The sequence below is a fragment of the Crotalus tigris genome, unplaced genomic scaffold (assembly GCF_016545835.1).
Source record: "Crotalus tigris isolate CLP2741 ecotype Arizona unplaced genomic scaffold, ASM1654583v1 scf7180000017720.317629, whole genome shotgun sequence".
NCBI lineage: Eukaryota > Metazoa > Chordata > Lepidosauria > Squamata > Viperidae > Crotalus > Crotalus tigris.
The window spans coordinates 229,701-252,351 of NW_024096589.1; the positions used below are offsets into that span (position 1 = coordinate 229,701).

Here is a 22,651-nt window from a genome sequence, read left to right on the forward strand (position 1 = left end):
GGGGTAATTCATTGAGTCCGTAGAATCTAATACTAATATTACAGCGCGGAACGTGAGGCGTCCGAGCTTACGCCCATTGTTAAAGGAGCCTGGCTCCCTCCTCCCAACGAGATACGTGTCAATGGAGAGAGTGCGAGATGTGTGCCGCGTTAGCAAAGGTATTGTTACTACCGCCTTCCTTTCCCCGGCAGCTGCGCGGATAAAAGAACACGATATAGTTGGTTTCTGCCGTCCTGAATACTTCTTTTAACAACCTGACTCCAGTTTGATTATCCCACTTAAAAAAGTTTTAAATTAAAGAGTTTAGTAGTTAATCGTTAACTTAAATATTTAAGATAATAACGATAGTTAAACTGCTCAGACGAGATTAATATTGATTCTGAAGTCCTTTAGAACCGTGACTAATCTTTGCATGCAGTTGAATGAGAGTGTGAAATATGAAGCTAGAGGTAGAGGTTGGAGCATATTTGGGGCCATAAATAAACTTATAGGAAATGCAATTCCTAGAATTCCTAGAATCCAGTTTTTCTATACCAGGAGTGTCAAACTGCCGGCCTGCGAGGCTACCCCTCCTTGAGTTGGTACAAATCAGTGCCAGTAAAAATGTATTACTCATCTTACCTATTGACATCCCTATCCTTCATTACTGCCTTTGCTCTGTCCTGGATTTCTGGTTTGTATAGGAAGATGATGATTTTTTTTTCTTTGGCTTCTCTGCCCTCCCCCTTTATTATATCTACAGCCAGCAGAGAAAACCTCTACCAGTTGACCAATGAAACACAAATTAAATGGGTCCCCTTTCAGGGCTATTGACTGCCTCTCCTCCTAAAGACAATTTGGGCATCTCCCAAGAAAAATACACACACACACACACACACACACACACACACAAGGATGCTACTAGAGCCAAAATAGCTATAGGAAAGAGAAAAGCAGATCCTGCTATGGTTGTGCAATTAGATAGTTCTGTAGCAATTGTTATGTGCTATTGAGTCAGTGTTGGCTGCTGGTGACTGTGTGGACAGGTCCCTGCAGTTTTCCCTTGCAAGATTTCATAAGTAGTTTGCCATTGTCTGCTTCCTAGGGCTGAGAGGGAGGTATTGGGCCTGAGTGACCCAGCTGCCTTCCTGGCTCTATCTTTTGTGAAGCTAAGAACTGGAACTGACCAGCTGATTTCTTTGGAGAGGAAAGAAAGTGAATGTACCTGACAAATGTCTCCAAACTGGCAAATAAAAGCAAAGCCCAGTGCATAATGTCATTTACTATTATCTAAATGTTGCTGTGAGAAAAAGGAGGACTGCTACATCCAAAATAACAATACATTTTAAAGTGCAGGTAAATCAGAATAGGGAAAAAACTTGACTTTCTCAAGTGAAATGGGAGATGAGGGTTCTACTTTCTTTGTCGCTGCTAAGAGACCTTGGAGAAAAAGTGATATCAAAAACATGTGGGGTAGAAGGTGAGTAGACTTAAAATATGTACATATAGGTGTATCACACTATTCCCTTTCCCTTCTGTGGCATTATGCAGAATGCAAAAGTAAAGTACTAATGGAAATGGCAAAGGCCTGAGAGAAATGGCTGAGATGCAAGCTGGTTAGTGACAGGTAGGAATGACTGTGTATGTTCTTTCCAAGCCATCCTTAGCATAGGCTACTTCTAGCCATAGCCACAAGAGTCAGTGACTTTTACGCTACAATTTTGGCTTCAGAAGCAATCATTTGACAGTATCAAACTGAGAGGAGAAATACTATAATACCAGTGAGGCTGGGAGATGAGATAAAGGCAAAATTGTGGAGCCAGGCAGGAAGATTAGAGTTGTGATGTATTCCTGTTAAAATATAAGTGGGATCAACAATATTTTATTCAACTAGTCTCAACCTTTAGTCACGATTATAAATAGGGGGATTTTAATTTCATTTGTGCCTACTCCTTCAAAAACAGTTTAGTGGAATTATTTTAACAACCTTATTGAACATCAAAATGAACTGGTGAACTGGTCACTAGTAGGTAACTAAGGTATAGTAAATGGGCATGCTATTAAGCACTTAGTAAAATCATTTGCTTTTTCCAGTGAAGGAAAGCTATTATTGATGGTTTCTACATTTCTGGGAGAAGCAAGAAGGTTGGCAGTATGAAGAAGCATATTTGCTTTGTGACAATTTTAACATAGGTAGGCATATACAACATTTTGTGTTTGGTGGATGTAACATGACCATCACTACCAATCACAGCTTGGCCGCAAGAACACCTGAGGACTCTGGCTAAGTCTTCTAGCTGCAAACCTTCCAATGTTTTCCAATGATTATCTCACTTAAACTTGGTGTAAAGACTGTCTATAGTTAAAATAAATCTGAGAGAAAACTTGTAAAAAAACTTACCAGAAGATCCCTCTCAAGTTTATTCCAAGCAAAAATGGTCATTGCATCTGGTTTGCATGTACCAGTTTCCTTGCTGGTACATGAAGTGGAAATGGCTGTTTGCAGCCATGGAACCAAGAAGAGGAATCATCAAACATCATGGAACTAAACTACATTTGGCAGTTGATGTAGCATGTGAATATGTCCAGTATAGTTAGATTCCAACAGTATACAGTTTTCTATACAGTAGAAAAGAAAATGGATCCTACAATAAAGATGGAAATGCTAGGCCAACAAGTGAAGATTGAAGTACACACTTGTGAATGTGCTAATAGCATACAAATAATGATAGTCTATATCAGGGGTAGGCAACCTTGGCTCTTTTATGACTCAAGGACTTCAACTCCCAGAATTCCTGAGCCAGCTATACCTACCCCTGGTCTATATGAATCAAACTATGTATTATGTTGACTGGAATGAATAAATGTCATGAAAACAAAAGGCAATGCATCATAGTTTTACATTTATAAAATTAAATACATAGCCATTTTTCAAAAAAAAATCAAGGCACATATCCTTGTTTAAATCTATAAATAGTTATCTTGTGTGTGATAAATTATTATTGTACTTTATGGATTATCATGAAAAAAAATATGTGGTTATTAGAACCCTACAGTAGCTTGATGGCATATAATGAATCAAAGGGTTCTTACGTTTAGTCAAATCTGTCAGCTCTCACTGCTTTCATTAAAATGGCAAAAATGTCCTTGAAGCGTATATTCTGTGTCACAATGCATGTAGAAAAGGAGCAGGACTTATATTGCAGTGTTGCTTGCATTACTCTGATTCCCCTTTGCCCAAGGCTCTTCTGGTTATAATCTGTGTTTTTATGGAGTTTGATGATGTTAACCAGTCCTTGATGATTTCAGTAGAGTAACAACAAATATTTGGGTTGGGGGATGTCCAGCATGTTATATGAAACATTTAGTGAAGCAGATCATGTGAAGTGTGTATTTGAAGGAGCAGGCTTTGAAGCCAAATGATGAAGATTTTCCAGGGTTTTGAGCCATCGCCCCATGGTTTTAAGACAAGATCTAATGTAGTAATTTGTAAATTATTTGATTGGGTAGGTGATGTATTTCCCTAATGCTGATAAGCGGATGTAGATGTGACTGGAAATCGCCTTGAAGGATCTTGACCTATTTTGTTTCTCTTTGGCTGAGAAAAGGTAACTATAATTCATACTAGGCCTTCTAGTATCTTTTTTATCAGTTTCCTGTTAGAGTCACTGGTAAAAAATCCTTTCTCAAGCCAAATGGTTTTCTATCTAATATAAATATAAATGTTTCAACATTGTGGCTAGCAAATCACTTTGATTTCTAAGCACTCATAATCACAGGCTATATTTTCCAGTAAGAATATCATAAAGTCAACAGCATACAGGTAGTTCTTGACTTATAAAAGTTCACTTAATCACCGTTCAAAATTAACGGCACTAAAAAAAGTGATTTATAACTGTTTTTCACACTTACAACCCATGCAGCATTGCTGTAGTCATGTGATCAAAATTCAGATACTTGGCAACTGTCTCATATTTATGACGATTGCAATGTTCCAGTGTCCCAGAATGTGATCACTTTTTGTGGCCTTTTTACAAGCAAAAGTCAATGGGGAAGCCAGATTCACTTAACAATGGTGTCACTAATTTAACAATTGCAGTGATTCATTTAATAACTGCAGCCCAAAAGGTCATGAAATGGGGTGTAGGAAGTCAGCACACCCCCGAGAGAAGGAAATATTTTGGAGGATATCAAAAGGGCAGAATGTTATATTTCTCCAAAGGAATAATAGAAAAATCTTAGGCAGAAACCATTGCCCCCCCCCCACCAAGTCTCTCTGTCCCAAGCAAAAATCAGCTTTTAGAAATGCAGATTTGGTGATTAATTCAGGAAAACTGGGGCCAGGAAGCTTGGAGCTGATGTGAAAGACAAAGATCCCTAAAATCTACACACACACCACCCAAAATCTAAAGACATGACCTTTAAGACACAATAGGAGTAACCCACCACCATTAGAACACCAAAAGGGCATACTCAAGCTCAGGTCAAAGTACATTCCACAGGAACAGGAAGAACCTCAAATACAAAGCCCAAAGAAGTTATAAAAGCCCACTTATGCCAACTACATCCTGAATACTATCGATGTTTATTCTGGCACCCAAGGTTCAAGATGTAATTTATACCCTATCTTTTAGCCTAAGCGTCCGATGCTCAGGATTCGAAGAACACTGTTTTCCTATCCCCGCCCGCCAGCTCTCTTGTGTCTGCTTCAAATGTTGCCACATTTGAGTTGTTGTAGCAAGAATCTAAGTTCTTGTAAATGCTTTCGCTGGGGGGGGGGATAATTTGCACCCCATACTCAAACTGAGAGGTCTCTTAAGACGAAAGTGCACCTAGGGGTCTGTTCCAGACGATGATAAGTATGTTGGTAGCTGCTTCTTCCCGGAGGGGTCCCAAAACCAAATGTCCCTGCTTGAGGGTGCCATATGCAGTAATCAGTGCTCAGTCATGGCAGGGTGCAAAGAAATGGCCGCTGGCATGAAGCATTTTATTGCCTTTTATACAGTAATACAAGCAGCAAAAGTTCTACATGGCAATAGCATTTCATTGGCTAAAATCCTTGCCAATCCTTAAGAGTAAAAAGGCCAGAGGCCAGAAACAGGGAATAGTTAGTAAAATCTTGTTGTTTGCGTGCTAGCTGTTATCAGAGAAACAAGGTCACACAGACCTGTGTACATTCACATCACTATGGTGATGTGAGAGGGGGAGATAGATGCAGAGGAAACACAAGCGTTGGAGGGGCAGTTTTCCACACACGACCTTTGCCTGTCTCTCACCTCTACAGAGCATGGGTGTCAAACTGCCAGCCCACAGGCAGGATGCATCATAGCAAAACCATGCCCACCCCATTGCAGGCAATGGCAAAAAAGTCACGATACATCATGACACGTCACGTGATGTTGCAAGTTTGACACCGTTGCCTTAGAGATTGAGAACCAGTGAGAACATGATTACATGTCAAATATTTAAATTTGCTGTTTTTCTAAAAAAGAAAGCTCAGTGGGTAAATGGGAATTTGGCATGCATTATAATGGGCCTCATAGGAATTGCGAGTTATGCCTTAGAATATGTCATTAGAGAAAGAGCTAATCAGTGCTCTAATATAGCCAAAGAGAATTACAGTGAGGGAAAAAGTATTTGATCCCCTTGTAAGGACCCATCCCACTTTGCATCTTAAGAAGACAGAACTCTTGGAATAATTCTTCCAACAGGCATCCTTTATTAAGAGAAAATGGTTGCAGGCGTTCTACACAGGACTTGGGGTCCAAGCTCTCCCATTCAAGGTTTTAAGGGGTTTCCCAGTAGCCTCACCCAATCATCCCCTACTTCCAGCGACAGTCTCAGGCATTACACTCCCACCCCCTTTTCCTTACTGCCGGCTGGATGGAGACTTCACGAAAGGTAATAGTCCCCTTTGTTATGATTAGGCCTTTTGATGCTATCCGCATTCAGTTCCTTTGAAGTGTACTGAAGGAAGTGAGGGCCATAAAGCCCCTTTGTTCACCCCCTTCCCTTTATCGTATGACAGAATCCCGAGAAGGCAGAAATGGGGTTTTCTATAGTTGATAATTAGCGATGAAATATAATTGGATTCTGACATCCTGCCCCCTCAAATATAAGGCAGATCCACCTGAAAGAAAACAAAACAGGTATAAAAGTTAGTTAGGCTTGTTAGGATATTCTGTGTGAAACTTCTTTAAAAGCTTCGGGGCTCTGACATGACTTTTATGGACCCACTCATTTTGTGAGGCAGGGAGGTGTTTCCAGGCAACTAGGTACTGAGTCGCTCCATGATATCTCCTAGAGTCTAGGATTTCCTTTATTTCAAAGTGTTGTTCGCCCTCCACCATGATTGGAGGAGGTGGTGGGGGGGATTTTTGGCCGTAAAACTGACTGATGCTCTCTTTTCAGCAAGCTGCAATGAAAAATTGGGTGTATTTGCCTGAGATTTTTTGGTAATTCTAATTCTACTGTTACTGGGTTTATGATTCTTTTAATTGGAAAAGGCCCTATATATTTTGGTCCATGTTTTTTACAAGGTTGTAGGGACTTTAGGTATTTTGTAGATAGGTACACCATTTCACCTATAATGAATGGTGTAGGCTCAACCCTTTTTTTATCGGCTTGTGCTTTGTATGCCTGCCTAGCTTCATCTAGTGCTTTTCTAACTATTGGCCAGGTGTTTTGTAGTTTTTCCATCCATTCTTTCAGTGATGGGATCGTTGGTTCGTTTGGGGTTAAAAGTTTCAAAGTTTGGGGTTAAAAGTTTCAAAGTTTCATGGGGTTGAAACTTTGACCGTGGCTATTTGAAAAGGAGTGTAACCTGTGCTGGAGTGGACTGCATTATTGTAGGCAACTTCTGCAAAAGGGAGTAAGTCCGCCTACTCGGTCTGCTGGAAACTAAGAAAATATCTTAAATATTGCTTAAGTACGGAGTTCATTTTTTCAGCCCCCCCCCCCCATTCAATTGTGGATGATGGCTAGATGTCAGTCCCTGAGTGGTTCCTAAGAGGGATAAAAATTCCTTCCAAAATGCAGACATAAATTGCACCCCCCCCTGTCAAAGATGATGCATTGGGGTGCCCCATGCAATCTGTAAATGTGCTGGATGAAAAGTTTTGCTAAGGCTTTTGCGGTGGGAATCTTTTGGCAAGGGATAAAGTGCACCTGTTTGGAAAACAAGTCCGTGACCATCCAGACAACAGTATTCTCATTGCTTTCTGGCAATTCCACTATAAAATCCATGGCTATTTCTCTCCAGGGGGCTGAGGGATTTGCCACTGTTTGTAATAGTCCTGGCGATTTCCCTTGCAACCTCTTTGCAGTCGCACATTTTGGGCAACTGGCTGCATAACTTTCTATGTCCTTTTTTATTGATAGCCACCAAAATTGCCGTTTAATTAAGTGTAAAGTTTTTACAAATCTAAAATGCCCTGATGATTTTGTGTCATGGCAAAGCTGCATGAAAGTGACTCTTTGGGTTGTTGGTATATATAACTTTTCCCCTACCCAAGGCAACCCGTCTCTCATAGAAAAATCTTAGGCAGAAACCATTGCCCCCCCCCCCAAGTCTCTCTGTCCCAAGCAAAAATCAGCTTTTAGAAATGCAGATTTGGTGATTAATTCAGGAAAACTGGGGCCAGGAAGCTTGGAGCTGATGTGAAAGACAAAGATCCCTAAAATCTACACACACACCACCCAAAATCTAAAGACATGACCTTTAAAACACAATAGGAGTAACCCACCACCATTAGAACACCAAAAGGGCATACTCAAGCTCAGGTCAAAGTACATTCCACAGGAACAGGAAGAACCTCAAATACAAAGCCCAAAGAAGTTATAAAAGCCCACTTATCCCAACTACATTTTGTCAGCCAGCCCAGAAACATGCTGTGTCACTGAAGTTTCTGGCAACTCAATAAATAGAATCTTCTTTCCCAAGTAGCCTCTATTTTATTTCCAGCATCTTAGCCTCCATTTTGTTTACTCCCAGCTTGGACTGGATCTGATGATTTTTCTTTCAACGGGGCAAAATTCACTTAACAAATGTTTCACTTAGCAACAAAACTTTTGGGCTCAATTGTGGTCGTAAATTAAGGACTACCTATATAGGAAAGTCAATCACAATAACTTGAGCTTCTTTCTAGTTTCCTTTTAAAAAAGTGTGTTTACGCTACAATAAGCATAATGTGAAAGTCTTGATGCAGCGCCACAGTAAGAATTTCTGGGAAATATTAAGAGAAAGTTGCTGCAGCCCACAAGTTCTGCTTCTGGAGATCAGTGCAGAAAGAAAATGATTGAGCAAATAGTTATTATTCTGCTCCAGCACTTTTTTCCTTATGCCTTCTCTTTTGCATTTTCTAGGCTTTTCAGAATGCTTTGAAGTCTGTAAGAATTGAATTATGGAATTGAAGGAAGATATTTAAAAACGCAGGCACTATTGGCCAATTCTGTAAAACAAAAAGGCATTTCTGTTGAGCAGAATAGACATAGCAGTGTTGCTTGTCTGTTTTTTTCCAGTATGCTAGAGTAAAATCTATGGAGGAATGAGCTGTTGCAATTTCTTTGCTCCTCTGAATTCTGACAGTTGTGATTGGCTGCAAGTGAAGCTCCTGTTCCCCGCCCCAGCCAAGACTATCTGAGCGAGCTTTCATTCTGAGCAATACCGTACTCTATGTGCACAGTGTACCTAGCATGGAGACTTCCAAAAAGGTGAGAATAAAGTTTTTTGATACAGCTCAAGAGCTGTCATGTTACCATTGCATTTGTGGGGTATGTTTTTTTTACACACTTTCATTCCTCTCTGTTTTAGAGCAGTAGTTGCTCTTATCTTCAAAGCCTGCTTCTTTTTAGAGCAGGAGCTGCAACTCTCTGAACAATCTTCTCTGTGTATAATCTTCTGTCAAAAGGGATATTTCGTGAAACATTTGACTAAACAATGGTGGAAGATTCTTTTAAAAATGTAGTATTTCAACTGCCCTTTGTGAGTTAATTCAACTTCAGACAGTTCAGCATGAAAGTTGTAATGCCTGCTTAATAGTATTACTGTTCTGGGCTTGCCATTGGTTTACTAATCTTTGTTGCAAGTCAATGCTAGTTTGGATTTTTGCTACCTAGGACTGTTAGCTTAACCTTCAAAAATATTTTTTACATTATATGTAATTTAAAGCTTGAAATTAATGAGCTTACATTGTAGCTTTCAACTTTTTTTTTTTTCCTGTAGCCAGTTCTTTACACTTATTTCAGAAGTTCCTGCTCCTGGAGAGTGTGAATCGGTAAGAATAATTGTTGAATTTTATTTATAGGAATTGCTTAACTGTATTTAACTTAATTACTCAAGTGATTGAGTAAATTATAGACTGGCAGTAAGCAAATTACTATTTTAAGTGAATTGAAGAAGTCTCCTCTTTACATTGGGACAGAAGTAAAAAATCTAATTCATTACCTATTAAATGTTTCACTCTTCAACTTTCAACTTTAGTTCTGAGCAAAATGGCTAATAGCAAAGGACTTTGGAAGCTGTAGTCCAAAACAACTGGAAAACTTCGTTAACAATTGCGAATGGCATGCAATCCCAATGCAAACTGTTGAGATTTTCTCAGCATATGTAAGCCATGGAGACTGTGATATCCCATGTGATGACTGAAATGAACAGAATTTCAAAAATTGATCACTTAATATTACAGGATATATGAAAAAAGCAATTACATGTTCTTATTTAGTTTATTCTTTTGGAATGTGATTTGGATATACATGGCAAAGAAATATACCTAAACATTTTATTGATTTGTTACTTTATGATGAAAGAGAATTAGCGAAGGATGCAAAAAATGGTAAGAGCTTTTGAACGTGAGAACATTTCATACCGTACTACTGCCAAGAGTGGACTTTAATGGGGGGGAAAAGTTAAATAGTGTAAAAAAGTTGAAGAAATGAAAGTGAAGGAAAAACCTCAAGAAGAGAACACTTTACAGATGTATCACATAGTCTTGTATGAAAAACAGATTATTATTCTTCCAGCAGACTAAATGGAAAGCAGATGTAAGGAAAAAGAATGTAGAAGATGCTTGGAACCGGGAAGGGGGGGGGGTGTTTTACCAAGTGCCACAGACTTACAGTATGTAGATACACAAATGGAAATGTTTGATAGAATAATGAAATGTAAGAGATGGGCAGCACATAAATTTAATAAATAAAAATAAAAAGAACGTAAGTATAGTTGCTGCAAAAATTAAAAGATACCAAATAAGTGTATATATTTAAAAAAAGCTGCAAAAATGTTATCAAAGGCATAGACAGGTGTGCTGCCCCATTCCCCCCCCCCCCCAGAGGTATGGCAAGAGTTCTAAAGTTGTTTATTCAACCCCCCCCCCCAAACAAGTCCTTGAAAAGCCCCTCTGTTGCGCAGGTCCATATTCCAAGCTCAGTGCAGCAAGAGTCACTGGGTAACCAAATCCAAAGTCTAAGAAAGCAGTCCAAGAGTCAAACAGGCCAGGATACATGGCACAAGCACACAAGGCACAAAACTGGGCATGTTGCTCCAGCAACACTCAAGTCCTCAGGCGGGGTTAAATAGGCAATGCAGTGACTGCATCCCTTCATCATCATCATTATCATCATCATCATAATAAAGTAAAGTAAAGTTGGAAGGGACCTTAGAGGTTATCTAGTCCAACCCCCTGCTCAGGCAGGAAACCCTATACCATTTCGGACAAATGGCTGTCCAGTCTCTTCTTAAAAACTTCCAGTGTTGGAGCATTCACCACTTCTGGAGGCAGGTTGTTCCACTGGTTAATTGTTGCCTCTTCATGAGGAGTCTAGCTGACCGGTGTTGTGCCTGCCTCCTCTCTGCTCTATGTGTCCTTAGATTAGGAGGAGGTGTGGTCTCCACCTCCTTCTCATTACAAATGGGCAGCAATTGCTTCCAAACTTCGCCTGGAGCCTCCTGGCCAACTTGCTGCAGCTCGCCTCCCTCAGCCTCAGCTTGTCACTTATCTGATCAACCCAGTTGAGGCTGCTCCATCAGATTAGCATTCTCTGAGCCCCAATCCTGACCAATATTTAGCTCCATGCTTTCCTCTGCACTTAAACTCACCCTCCTCTATCTCGCATCTGAAGAGGGGTTCAGGAGCGAATCATGCTACTTAGTCTTAACCTGGGCCTTTTCTCTCATAGCACCCACCCTATGAAACTTTCTCCTTCCAGAGATTAGTATGACCCTGACTCTGCTGACCGTTCTCAAGGCCTAGAGCCCTATATGAAGGATCCATTTCCTAGTTGTGAAAGTGGCTGTTGACTGATACATGATGGAAATAAAGGTTGTGTAAAAAGAAATAGAATGCTCAGTGAATAGTTCAACATTAAAACAGGAAGTAAACATTGGAGCATTCATGTAATATTTAGCATATTCTGCACCAGAACTATAACCTTCCCCTGCAGAAAGAGGCCACATGTCCATGAGACAGCAGCAGCTGTAGCATGCATGCAATAGGTCCCCACATTTTAGTCATTGGAATTTATTACTTCATTCATCATATTTATATAACTGGCTGTCTCACAAAAAATGACCCTGGACACTGTAGAATAAAGCGATAAAATAGTAATATAAAACAGTTATCAAATTCAGAGAATGAAAAATTATGGTGAAAAGGCAAAGTGAGGGCAGCAAATATTAAATGCAGGGGAGCCAGCTCAGCAACTCACCAGTCCCTTGTGGGCCCCAGGCCTGATTTTGAGGGACTTTCAGAAAAGATGTTTCATAAGCAAGTGCCATAGCAGAAAAGACCCATCTTTGGGAACTTATCAAATGTAGCATTTTGGCAGACGGGATTTATAGTATACTTGGTTAGTGTATAGACCAAGAGAAGCAATTGTGGGATTGCTACAACATATAGCCAATTTAAATTCAACTGATATATATTTTGTACCTTTGAGTCAATGTTGATGCTGGTAATTCCCAAAAATAAGTTGTCGGGGAGAGTGCTGCCCATTATTTATCTGATGGTTATCTGATGGCTAATCATTGAAGTCCAGTGTGTAAAAAAAAAAGTAAAATGTAACCAGATGCTTATTTTTTTCAGGACCCCCTCCAGTCATCAACCAGTCCTACCCAGCTTTTGATGGTGTAGTCATTTTAATTCTCAATCTTCATTCATTTCAATCACTGGAGTCAGATGGCAATGGGGAAAAGAGGGCAACGGGACAAAGTGTCACCTCATCTATGTTTTGCTATAAGAATAAGATGGAATAGCTAGAATAAAATGGAATAAGATCCCGTTCTGTACTTAATGGGTAAATAAGGAAAACATTCTGCTCACTTATTGAACCACACAATAATTTCTCTCTTAGTATATGCCAGTCTTACAAGGTAGATCAGGTAGGAAACACGACCAGATCAGCTAATTCTGCTTTATTGTAAAGCTACGTTAACAGAATTTTACAAGTATGAAAGTATAGATTTGCAAGTCTCCTCCCCCCCCCACACACACACACACTTCTTTACAGCCCAAGAAACTAGGTTGAGTCTATTCTGAACCTCTTGCTCCACTTACTATGCAACTGTGGGCTGGGCTATCTCTTCTCTTACCACCATTCTCTCTTTGCCCAGACTCCTAAGGTCTTTCATACAGACCACTATAGTGTGTTATATACAGGGCCTTTTTTGTCATAGAACGCCCAGAACGAAGTTCCAGCACCTTTTTTGGATGGAACCTTGTAGGATAGGCAAGGTGGGTTGTATGACATGTGTGAGTTCCGGCACCTTTTTTTTATTTTATTTTATTTTACAAAAAAAGCCATTACAGTTTTGTAAAACATGGGTGATTCAAAAAAACTGGCCTGGCAGTTCATTGAATACCTATAGTTAAATTGTGCTTAATATAGGGTGCAGATTAGCTCATCAGTTTGGCAAACTGGTAGGAATGAATCAAACAACTACTATTGTTTTAATTATTGCACCATCCATTTTACTTAGAAACAAATGGTTTTCATTGCTATTAGATTTGTTAAGAATTATTGCGATATTTTACTGATTTTGTCTGGTTACAATTTAGAAAATGTCACAAAAGTTTAAAAATCTAACAATTCAATATTACAGTAGGTAATTGTATTAAATTTTCTCTTGGTAGCATTGGCTCTTAAGGGAATTACCTATGAACAAGCATCCATAAATCTTATAAAGGATGGAGGGCAGCAGGTAAAGAAATCCCTATTATTATGATCATTGACCAAAGCAGTGAAGGAAGTTAGCCCAAAGAAGGAAATATTAAAAAGGCAGAAAAATATATTTTTCCTCAAAAGGACTTTTTAAAACCAAACCTGGCCCCAAATCTATCTCTCTGCCCCAAGCAAGACTTTAACCCTATACAAATGCAGATGTAAAACCATCAGAAAGTTGAAGCCAGAGCAATCAAGAAGACAAAAGAGAAGATCTGCATACCCCACCCAAACTCTAGGAGTCAGCCCCATCATCTGGGAAGCAGGATATGATAATAGAATTAAAACCACAGATATCAAGGCCTAGACAAACACTCAGAAACAGCCTCAAGGTTCATGCCACAGGAACAGGAAACTATTCCAAACAAGGCTAGAGGGGGTATAAAAGCCTACTGCCCCATGTGCTCAGCCCTTCTCCTTCTCTCCTCTGCACTTTCCTGAAGAACCATCTTTCTGCAATAAACTGTAACCTTCTTCCCAAAGCAGTCGCCATGTTTGCTTATTCATTCCCGGCTTGGATGAACCAGGATGAAGACTTTACTTCTAACAACAGAAACAGTATATAACAAAATCTGGAACCAATATGATAAGGACAGCTTTAGCTCTAAAACATGATTAGACAAAATATAAAAACAGTAAAACCACATACAATTAAGATGAAAGCTATGCAAATGTAATAATACAAAAGTGAAATTAAAGCTATAGTAATTAGAGTAATTTTAAAATATGGAATATTAAAAAAACACCTGTAACTTAGTGCATTATAAAGTTATAAGATTTCTGTAAAGCAAAAGAGTAAAATAACATAAATTAGCAGATAACTATTATTTACCAGTTTGCTCTTTACAAGTTATATAAATACTGTAACAGAATTTAGAGACTTTTAAAACCAAGGCACTTTAAGCTAAGAGCAGGTAATTGGAGCCATTGTAGCAGAAAAACAAAACAAAAAATCAGAAACATGGTAACACCTTTACTTCTACAAATTTTAATAAAACATTAATTTAATAAAATGTGTTCGCTGAAAAAAAGGTCCTCCTGATTTTCTTTAGGCAATTGAAGATAAAATATATCTGAATGTCCTGTGAAACTGACTATAAAAGAGACTTCTAGTGTTCTTAAATACCATTATATGTTCTGTAGTACAAAAAAAAAAATGAGGTGGATTTCAGTATCCTGTTTCACATGGGCAAGTTCTGTTTGCAGGCAGTTCACTAATAACACCATTCATTTTATTCATGGCAGTTTTGTTATTTGAGAACTTACTATCTCCTGTAAAATCTCAAGTTCTTTATAGAGGATTAAAATGACCCTTCCCCAAGTGCTTCAGAGCAGTTCGTTTAATTATTCTCATGGGCTTCTCTGAGGTATCTGACCAGCCACTGTGAGAAGGAAGATACAAGATGGAGTTTGCTGTAATCCAGCAGCATTCTTCTTATCTTAATCAGAAGCCTGATTTTTGCTCATTACAATTAATAGTGCAAAGTAAATGTTCTCCTGTGGTGCTTTTCAATAACTCAGTTCTTTAACTGGGCCAGGAATATAAATCAATGATACTCCATTCTTGGTTGACTGGTTCATGCTGATGACACGGGGCCTTCTCTGCTAGTGCATTATATGCTGAAGACCATGTCAATGGGATCAGGAGGTGAAAAGAGGATTGCCTGGATTTGTATGTCTGTGTAAGATAAGGGTGTAAAAAAGATGGCCCACTTGCATTTGTTTTGTACCTCCTCAGTAGGTAGATCAACATTTAAGTCCTTCCAGCATTTGGGGGAAATTGTTCGCAAAAATTAAAAAACAAAATGGGAGTCTAAAATTCTGTGGGTACTTAAATCACCTGTTCCTTATCATCCTAAAAACTATTCCCCCAAATTGACCCCTCCTGGATCTGCCTATTTGATTATTGGAATGTGGTTTCTGATATCCTGTTCAAAACTTTGTGGGAATGGAAATTGTACTCACATTGTTTGTGGAATGATAGCTTATTTGCAGTTCTTTTGTATACATACTTCCATGAGGATTACAGTTTATCTTCTGTGACATGGGTATTTTGTTCTGGTTTTCAAAGGTAAGTGTGTGATTTGTATTTGAAAGCAAGTTGATTTGGCATTTGGAGTTCTAAACTCATTTCTTGTCTTCTAGTCAAATCCTCATCAGTTTACTTTTTGAGATAAAAATTATTGATATTTATAATGCCCAATGTAGTTGCTATTAGTCAGTAGGTAAAATGCTTCATTATAAGAAATATAATAAGATCCACAAAACTCAAAATTAGAAATGTAGCCATTAACTGGTATGTGAATTTGTGTCCATGTATAATATGTGAGTGTTGCATTACAATAAGAATGTTTAAGGGTCTAGCACAGGGGTAGGTAACCTTGGCTCTTTTATGACTCGTGGACTTCAGCTCCCAGAATTTCTGAGCCAGGCTAGCTCAGAAATTCTGAGAGTTGAAGTCCACAAGTCATAAAAAAGCCAATGTTGCTTATCCCTGACTAGCACTATGGTTGAAGCTGATGGCAGCTGTGGCTTAGGAAGTTGTAAAACATCTCAGGAGAAAGTAGCACAAACCACTTCAGTGCTGTTAGCAAGGAAATTACATGGAGGGTAGGTCACTAGGAATTGAGCTTGTCTTTATCTTTCCCTGTGGAATATACATTATCAATGTATATCAGTGTATGGAAGATACTATGTGCAAGTGTGATCCTGAAAGGAGAGACATTTAGTTTTGTGAATGGAGTGACAAGCCTATACCCCATGATCCCCTAAACTTCCAACTTTGGAAGAACTTCCTTGAATATGTTCAGCTTAATTTGAAGAATCCCATGGGCCTAAGGAATTATCTTGTTTCTCCAGATGACTTCAGACTTTCAAGCAGTGAATCCAATGCAGCAAGTCCCTGCCATCAAAATCGATGGCATCATTCTCTCCCAGTCTGTAAGTAAGCAAATTCTGTTAATTATTTACTCACTTCTGTTAGCTACACTACAGTGCACTTTGCACTCTATGCAGGATTGCAGTTTTTTGACAGGAAAGTCATTTCAGCCGTATTAATAATGCCTATGCTAATCTTGCTTGCAAATTTAATCCAATTTGGTATGGTTTCCAGTATGAGACTAATCAAAAGATTCCACATTAATGGTTTCCAGAAGTGGAAACAGTATTTTAGAATGAGTTCACCTGACACCAGAGGTAATGATGTAGTTTGTAACTTACTGTGAATCTAGCAACTGCATTGGAAACCATGATTGACAGCAAGTATTTTGTAGTAATTATAGGGATGGGATGGGGATGGGAGAGAAGCACTAATTTTAATTTCCTGTTGTTTTATTTCTCTCAAATGTGAGGGCAAAATACATTTTCCTAATTTAACCTGCCTCCCCCCTCTCCCCGCCCAAACAAAAGTCAGACATTTTGATCACTCACTCTGGTGATGTCATTGCATTAGAGGTACTGCTCTTGAACCCTTGGAAGCCAAGCCACAAAAATCAAGCTTTGTATTCAGTGTATTCCCTACTGGTAGAAATCTGCCTGGTAAATATTTCCATGGCTCAGATAAAGTGCTCTCCACCTATCCTTCAGCCAGCAGAAACCTAAACCAAAATAAAATATGCCATCCCTCCTGCCAATCTGGTGAAGCAGGAGAGAATTTATTGATTTAGTGGGCAACCCTGTTGCTGATTATCCGTTTGACAGGCTTGCTTTGAGCACAAGACAGATGATCTGTAGGGAACTGATGATATTGATAAAGAAGCTTTACTACTATCCCTACACAGCAATGTGCCTAGTAAACAGTAAAGTCTCCATTGCTTTACTTGGCTGATAAACTGTCTAGCAAATCAGCGGAAATCTATGATAAAGGAGGAGGAGTGGCAGTCTCAGAATCCACAAGCTGTCCCCTTTATCATTCATTATATGCCTTCATCCTTCATCACAGCAGCCAGAAATGGTACCCTGCTTTTCCTCCCCCAAGGAAGAAAAAAAGGAATGTGGCCATGGAGGGTATCCTGAACTCTAGAGGAAGGGGCATGCCTAGCACTAGTCCAAAGTGACCAACAGGTGATGGGTTCGTCCTGTTCCTTATGGATCACCTGAATGTACCACTACCCACAGGAAAAGGAAGCATGATAGGTTCTCTTCACCCTTAAATTGTCATTGGTTGTCCTTGGCCTAAAAAAGAAAACACATGTATCACTGGTACAGCTAAATCATGATTTAAGGCTTTTTCATGCATGAGCTGAGGACAAGATGAAAACAATATGGGGAGCTTGTAGAATAAAGATGATCCCAGAGTGGGCAAAGGTCCTTAGTGTGTTGCTAATAAACAAATAAATCTATTTGTTTATTTTAATAAACCATGGCTAAACAAATTATGATCTGCCATGTTTTATGAACACAGACCTAATGTAGAATAGGATTCTGGGAGGTTATGAGGAAATTTGAGGGGAATCACAGTCACCAGAACTGGGTTTTGAGCTGAACATCCTTCATCTTTCTTCAACTCAGAGACAGTGTGGATCCTCTCTGCCTACAGTAGGGGTGGAGACTGACCTGCCATAGTCCATACTCATGCCCTGCTCACACCCTCTCCACACTGCTTGTATGGATACTCTTGGTTGCATCCAAGAGGTGAAAGGTGAATCTAAAGGCAGAGGGCAGAGGAGTTGTGCTAAGTCTTATGCTACACTGGATTTTCTTATGCTCATTCTAGTAAAATTCCAGAAATGAGGCATGGGTAAAGACAAGGACAATAGTAAGAAGGGAATCATGCTAGATTAATTAGACCAGTGGTTCTCAACCTTTTTAATGCCACGACCCCCAACCAGTCGTAACTCGAGGACTACTCAACCGGTCATAAGTCGAGGACTACTCAACTGGTACAGCACCGTTTGCAGAATGGGACTTTTGGCGGGCTCAGCAGGGCAGAGACAGCCTGGACAATTCCTATTGGCTTTTGAAAGCCAATAGAATTAGACTCTATTCAAGAGAGTCTATTCTATTGGCTTTCAAAAGCCAATAGAATAAAAGGGAGTAGCACAGCTAAGGAAAAGGGGGAAAAAATGGCAGACTGCGTTGTTTGGCGACCCCCGTGAAATGGTTGTTCGACCCCAAATGGGGTCCTGACCTACAGGTTGAGAACCACTGAATTAGACAATAAAGTCTAAAGAGTCAAGTTAGAAAGAAAGACAACCCTGATAATGAAGAGTTTTCATTTTCTTTAACCCTAAGCATTTAAGTGCTTCCTGTTAGAGGAAGTCTTTTGTATTCCTGGAATTCAGGACCTGACTTGTAAAGGTTACAGAAACGGGTTTTGTAACTCTAACAGAAAAAAAACCTCATTTACAGAAAATACAGGAAACGAGTGGCCAGAAAAATCTGGTATCCAACAGGCTACATCCTCCTAGAAGGAGATCCAGGAGGAGAGATCATCCTTTGATACATGCCTAAAGAGTGAAAAGAAAAGAGGAAGACCTTGAGGTTAACAGTTTGGTAAACAGAGAGAAGGCAGAGTATAAGATAAAGAGGAAACACAAAGGGAATTCCTAATTATCTATATATAATGCTTCTTGTGATCAATACATTATGAGACTTTGCAAAACAATGTGTCTGTAGTCTGACTGTAAGCACTCCCCACACTGGTATTATTGGGGGACAGTGACATAGGTGGAGAGATGTTCTTCCACCCAAAGGTTCATGAAAAATGTTTAAGTATTCTAGAGAGAATAAGCAAATTAATGTGTACTTTTTCTTATTTTTATCACATTTTTATCATGTTGTTATTAACAAGTATTAACATAATAATTTATTTTGTTTGCATACTGTGTAATAGGACATTGTTGGGAATATACTTCATTTTGTGTGTGTTAGCCTTTGCCCCCATAACTGCTTTGGTATGCTCTCATATTAGTGTCCCCAGTGGACAGCTAAGGTAATTTTCTTCCAGTTCTGCTGCTTTTCAAATAACACATTTGGTTTTGTCATTTGACCTATTTGGGCTCCACAGAGCTGGGAGAGATAGGTTACCCTTTGTAGTCCTGGGCTTGCTGTTTCTTGCAGTGGGGATCTCGTTAATGTGTTATGTGCACACAGTTACTGGAAAAAGAAAAGAGTGGTTTTAACTGGACATGATAGACATTGCACAAGCTTTTGTTTATGGTTCTCCTACCCTACTAACCTTGAAACCTTTTTTTGAGAAAGATTATTTAAAGTTTTCTAAAGCTACGTTGGCTGAGTATTTCCAATGTGGCATCTGGTAGACCTATTAGTCTAATAGGAAGGCCATAACATAACTAACTGTGAGAATCCCTAATATACAATATGGCATCATCTTTGAGACACTGGCCTAGGACAGGTTGAAGGCACTTGCCTTAACCAGATATTTTGGACTGCAATTCTGGATGAGAATTCCTCTGGCTTTTTTCTTTGACCAGTTCCCTAGGATCACTGCTGCTTAAAGAGTATTTTTCAAGGGGCTACCCTTGAAGAAGACTCATAAACTATAGCTGATCCAGAATGCAGCAGTTATAGATCATCTCAGTATACTCAAGTAATTCCTCCATTATGTAAGCAGCACTATCTATGCAGAACCTGGATACAGGCCTTTCATGGCACAGGGCCTAGATATTTGTAGCACTGCCATTCTCCAGGTTGGCACAGTGTCATTTTACAGACCTATATATTTTCATCTACTTTTTGGAATAGCAAATTCCAAGGATAGATGTCTTTAGAGAGCCTTACAAATCCTGCTTTTCTCACAGGCTACAGCTGGGATGGTGGGTGAATTGAGTTGCTATGGTTGCTGTGCTGCTCTGAGTTGGTAGCTTAGAGTGGACTATAGGCCTTGCAAATAAACAACTTTAGTTCTCTGCAAACTGCCCAGTACCATTGGCAAGTGAGCAGCCGAATGAATGAATGACTCTCTATTTCAGCTAGCCATCATAGAGTATTTGGAGGACACCCGGCCACTCCCGAGGCTCCTTCCTCAAGATCCAAAGAAGAGAGCTATGGTTCGGATGATCTCAAATCATGTTGCTTCTGGAATTCAACCACTTCTTACCTTGGCTGCCTGTCTTTCTAATACTATTAACTTAAACATTTCTGATATAGACTTTTCCTGCACAGAGAATGTTATTCCAGAGAATGCTGGGTCTAGTGTGCCTAATGTGCAGTGCTAACTGAGCACACAAGACATGGAAACTTCTTTAGGAGCCCTGTTTGTACAAAGCAAGGGCACTTGGGATGTGGTTTCCAAAGCATGTGTGCCTGCTGACTCCAAATACTGAGTTTTCAAATAGTTTACAATCAGAAAGTTATGACATCATTGGTAAGTAGAATCTCATTGGCAAGCACTATTAACCATGTGCCCACAAGGTGAGTCCTGTTACCCAGAAGATGGTTCTGTTGATGAAAGAAGATATGACCTGGCTGTTGTCTTATCTATTCCTGCAGGACCATAGCCATAACCAGCATAAAGAATCGGCTCTCTATGTATGAAATAGGGAGAATGTAAACAAGAATACTTTGGCACCACGAGTCATACTTAATAATACGTATAGTGTTCAGCCAGAAATGATGCAGGGGAAGAGCACTGGGAGAGTGTTATTCCTGTAGATGTTAGCCACTTTCTTTCAAGTAAAGAAAATAGTCCTTTCCTGGTTGTAATTGTTGCAGAAAGCAACTCTAGGGTCTGATTTATACAACAAACATTTATTTTTAAATTTTATTTGCCACCCATCTTGTATCCAACGACTCTTAGCTGTCTAGTGGTTAAGGCACCTGGCTAGAAAGCAGAAAGCCATGAGTGCAAGTCCCACCTTAGCCATGAAAGCCACCTGGGTGACTTTGGGCCAATCACTCTCTCTCAGCCCAACTCACTTCACAAGATTGTTGTTGTGGGGAATATAGGAGGAGGAAGGTGTGTTGGATAAGTTCACTGCCTTGAGTTACTTGTAAAAATAATACAGGTGAGATAAAAATAAGTAAGTAAATAAATAAATAAGTAAGTAAATAAAGGCTTATGTTCATACGGGATGACTAAGAAATAGTTACATAATGTACATCTTGATTTTTGCAGGGTAACTAACATTTCTGACCTTCAATATCATTGATAGCATTATTTTTGATTTGTCAAAAATATTTGTCAAGAATAACTTTATCAAAAAGGATGGCCATAGGAGAACTATAGGAAATAGTTGTGGTGAGATTCAAATATGTGAACAACCGGTTCTCTGTATGGATGCCACTTCCGGAAGTCTATTCTGGGCCTGGACAACAAAAAATTAGCTACCAGTTCTGCCAAAGTGGTCTGAACTGGCTGAATCCCACCACTGCTAAAAACCCATTATTGGACGGGTTTATTCCACTCAGTTTCAGCTGTTCTTGCAGAATAATTTCCACTGTGATAAGGCAGAACTGGGAAACTAGGGGCTTTTTATGTATTGTCCCTGGGAATTAGGTGTGTTGGTTAGGGTTGGAATCCAACAACATTTAGAAGGACATAGGTTCTCCATTTGTCATATAGATTTAAATATGGATTAAATTACTGCTTGCTTAACAATAGTATTTGCTGTCCTTTTGATGCTGCAAGTTAGATTTATTTGGAGTATGATCTGACTGTTGTTCAATGATAAACTATATCCTAAATCTATGTAACTCCTTACATTTTTTCAGAATCTGGCTGTCCTGCAACAGATGGGAGAGAAAAAGCAAGATTGGGCCCAACGTATCATTTCTCAAGGCTTCAAAGGCAAGTTTCAGAATGAGCTGTTCATCTGGATTTAAGTCATTTCCAAATGTGATAAAGGCTTTTTTCAAAGAAGCCTCTTTTCTGCCTGTCTTGTACTGGGAGACCCTATAGAACAGTGGTTCTCAACCTGTGGGTCGGGACCCCATTTGGGGTCAAATGACCATTTCACGGGGGTCACCAAACCACACTGTCCGCCATTGTTTTCCCTTTTCCCTAGCTGTCCTACTCCCTCTTATTGGTGGCCACACCCACTTGGGGGTCACCACAACATGGGGAACTGTATTATGGGGTCACGGCATTAGAAAGGTTGAGAACCACTGCTATAGAACAACTACCCTAATACAACGCTTCAGGGAGTTTCTGGATAATTTAAATAGAATATTCCTCAGAGCCTTTTCCTAGAGAAACCATTCTAGTGGGAATAGATCTCCAGGAAATTTCCCCATCATGTTTTATAGTTTATCTTTCTGTCAAACTTTAAAATGCACTGTCAAATCCAAGTATGAATGATGGTTTGTGACACTCATGGAGAATATGATAAAAGTCTTATTGCTGGTTGAATGAAAACATATGAGAAAAAAACTTCAAATGTTAAAAGTTTAAATAGTAGAACAGATAATTGGAGTAGGTTAGTGTCATAGTGTAAATACTGTATCTATGGACTATAAATGTGTTCTTCAGATGAAATTTTATGGACTGCAGCTGGGG

The 22,651-nt window shown here is 39.4% G+C and overlaps 1 protein-coding gene across 11 annotated transcripts in view; it reads left to right on the top strand.

Annotated features, from left to right (window-relative positions):
* The window catches only part of LOC120306138 (maleylacetoacetate isomerase-like), a 27,168-nt gene continuing 4,517 nt past the window's right edge, over window positions 1–22,651 (top strand). Inside the window, exons 1-8 of one of the 11 annotated variants that reach the window (XM_039338821.1) lie at window positions 1–158; window positions 8,344–8,691; window positions 9,203–9,254; window positions 12,060–12,270; window positions 13,107–13,174; window positions 16,054–16,134; window positions 20,127–20,204; window positions 21,868–21,943. In XM_039338821.1, coding sequence (XP_039194755.1) covers window positions 12,267–12,270; window positions 13,107–13,174; window positions 16,054–16,134; window positions 20,127–20,204; window positions 21,868–21,943 — 307 coding nt within the window. In that variant the 5' untranslated portion in view covers window positions 1–158; window positions 8,344–8,691; window positions 9,203–9,254; window positions 12,060–12,266. Of the gene's footprint in view, window positions 159–3,489; window positions 3,588–8,343; window positions 8,692–9,202; window positions 9,255–12,059; window positions 12,271–13,106; window positions 13,175–16,053; window positions 16,135–20,126; window positions 20,205–21,867; window positions 21,944–22,651 lie in introns of those variants that run through there. The other 10 variants (XM_039338824.1, XM_039338815.1, XM_039338819.1 and 7 more) reach the window with 10 other exon arrangements.